Genomic DNA, 1,551 nt, shown 5'->3' on the forward strand with positions numbered 1-1,551 from the left:
GTGGAATCATTCTTCAATGGATTCGAGGACATAGGGTATTATAGTTATATTCTACCAAAAACATGTGAGGCAGCGTGGTGGAATCAGGCTCTCGTCAAAATAATCAAAGTGAAGAAATCTGCATTTTTCCGCAGGTTTGTGAATTTTTATGAAATTTTTGTTTTTTTGGCTCAACACCTTTCATGCCTATTAAAGAACTCATTTCTGTGTGGATTTTTCATAAAAACATTGATAAAAGGCACAAAACATGTAAATTTTCAGTTACCACGGACTCTTAAGCTAAGGAAATAACTAATCTATGGGGGCCATTTTCTCACTAATTATACCTCTGAAAACAGGTGACCCCCACATCCTTCATTCGTAAATATCTCGAGACTTGTATTCAAGATAAATGGATACTTTTTTCATCCAAATAAAGACAGCTGAACAAGCTTTAAGATGATACCAATAACTCTACATGCCCAAAAATTAACGTGAGCCTGATTCCACCACGCTGCCTCACAGTATTATAGTTATATTCTACCGAAGACATTTCTAATGCATAATGTTACAGCCACAACAGATCAAAGTTCATTTTACTATCAATGACTTGTCGGTTATTTTTCTCTGAGTTTCGGGGTTTAGTGGATATCTCAATATCTCTTATTTTGCTATTCAAAAAAATATATGAATAAGAAGAGCTGATTCTTATTAGTCTTTTGAACCCTTTGGTCATTTTTTCTTTCAATTTCTTACCCCCCAAAAAACTCAACCCGGAACAATGTGTACGGAATTCTAGTTAATAGATCACCCTAAAGGCCATATTTGTCAAGAAATCAAAATATCAGACAAAGAATAGGATTTCAGACTACAGATCTGACTCAAACGATTATGATTATCAAACGTTGAACAAATAATAAGTAAAAATGAAAGTAAAACTAAATCTTCTACTACGCTGGTGTCCATGTATCTGAGCGTGTTGCGTACGTGAGCTCTCACCTTTGACGGCGTAGAAGTTTGCGCCCATGTAGAGCACGTAGCCCACCATGGACAGCGGGATGGTCCACTTACAGCCCAGGCGAGAGATGACGAAGTCCGGCAGGAACATGCAGGACACGATCAGGGCCACGTAGACGGTGGACAGACTCCAGGCTCCCACACCTGGGGAGGAATAAGTACTCGGGATTACCTCTGATCACATTGACGTATCACTTTTTAGTTTTAGTAGAGGTTTTATCGCCCTCGCCACTGCATAAGGTCACATGAGCGCCAGAAGATTAGAGGTGTTACAAGGGAGTAACAAACATAAAAGAAGAAGGGGAGATAAGGACAATAGATGTTTGATAGGAAAGAAGGAGCAAACCACACCGGGACGCCCGCCAAACACCCACTGACGTATCACTAATACTGTACTAGGCGAAGGACACGTTTGTCTCTAACGATGAGTTCAAAGGTTGTGTTGGCGGCTTGTTTCACTAACATGAGTTGAGATGGAAGAGTGTTCGAAGATGTACTGTTTCTTGGGCCCGCCTACCTGTCTGTATTCTGTGATAAACACTTCTTTTACTATAT

The 1,551-nt window shown here is 39.8% G+C and overlaps 1 protein-coding gene across 1 annotated transcript in view; it reads right to left on the bottom strand.

Annotated features, from left to right (window-relative positions):
* LOC101861289 (protein unc-93 homolog A) overlaps positions 1-1,551 on the bottom strand; it is a gene marked incomplete in the record, with an annotated part of 32,613 nt that overhangs the window by 15,702 nt on the left and 15,360 nt on the right. The window contains 1 exon segment of the mRNA XM_013084001.2: positions 979-1,140. Coding sequence (XP_012939455.1) covers positions 979-1,140 — 162 coding nt within the window.

This window comes from Aplysia californica, unplaced genomic scaffold (genome assembly GCF_000002075.1).
Source record: "Aplysia californica isolate F4 #8 unplaced genomic scaffold, AplCal3.0 scaffold00267, whole genome shotgun sequence".
Taxonomy (NCBI): domain Eukaryota; kingdom Metazoa; phylum Mollusca; class Gastropoda; order Aplysiida; family Aplysiidae; genus Aplysia; species Aplysia californica.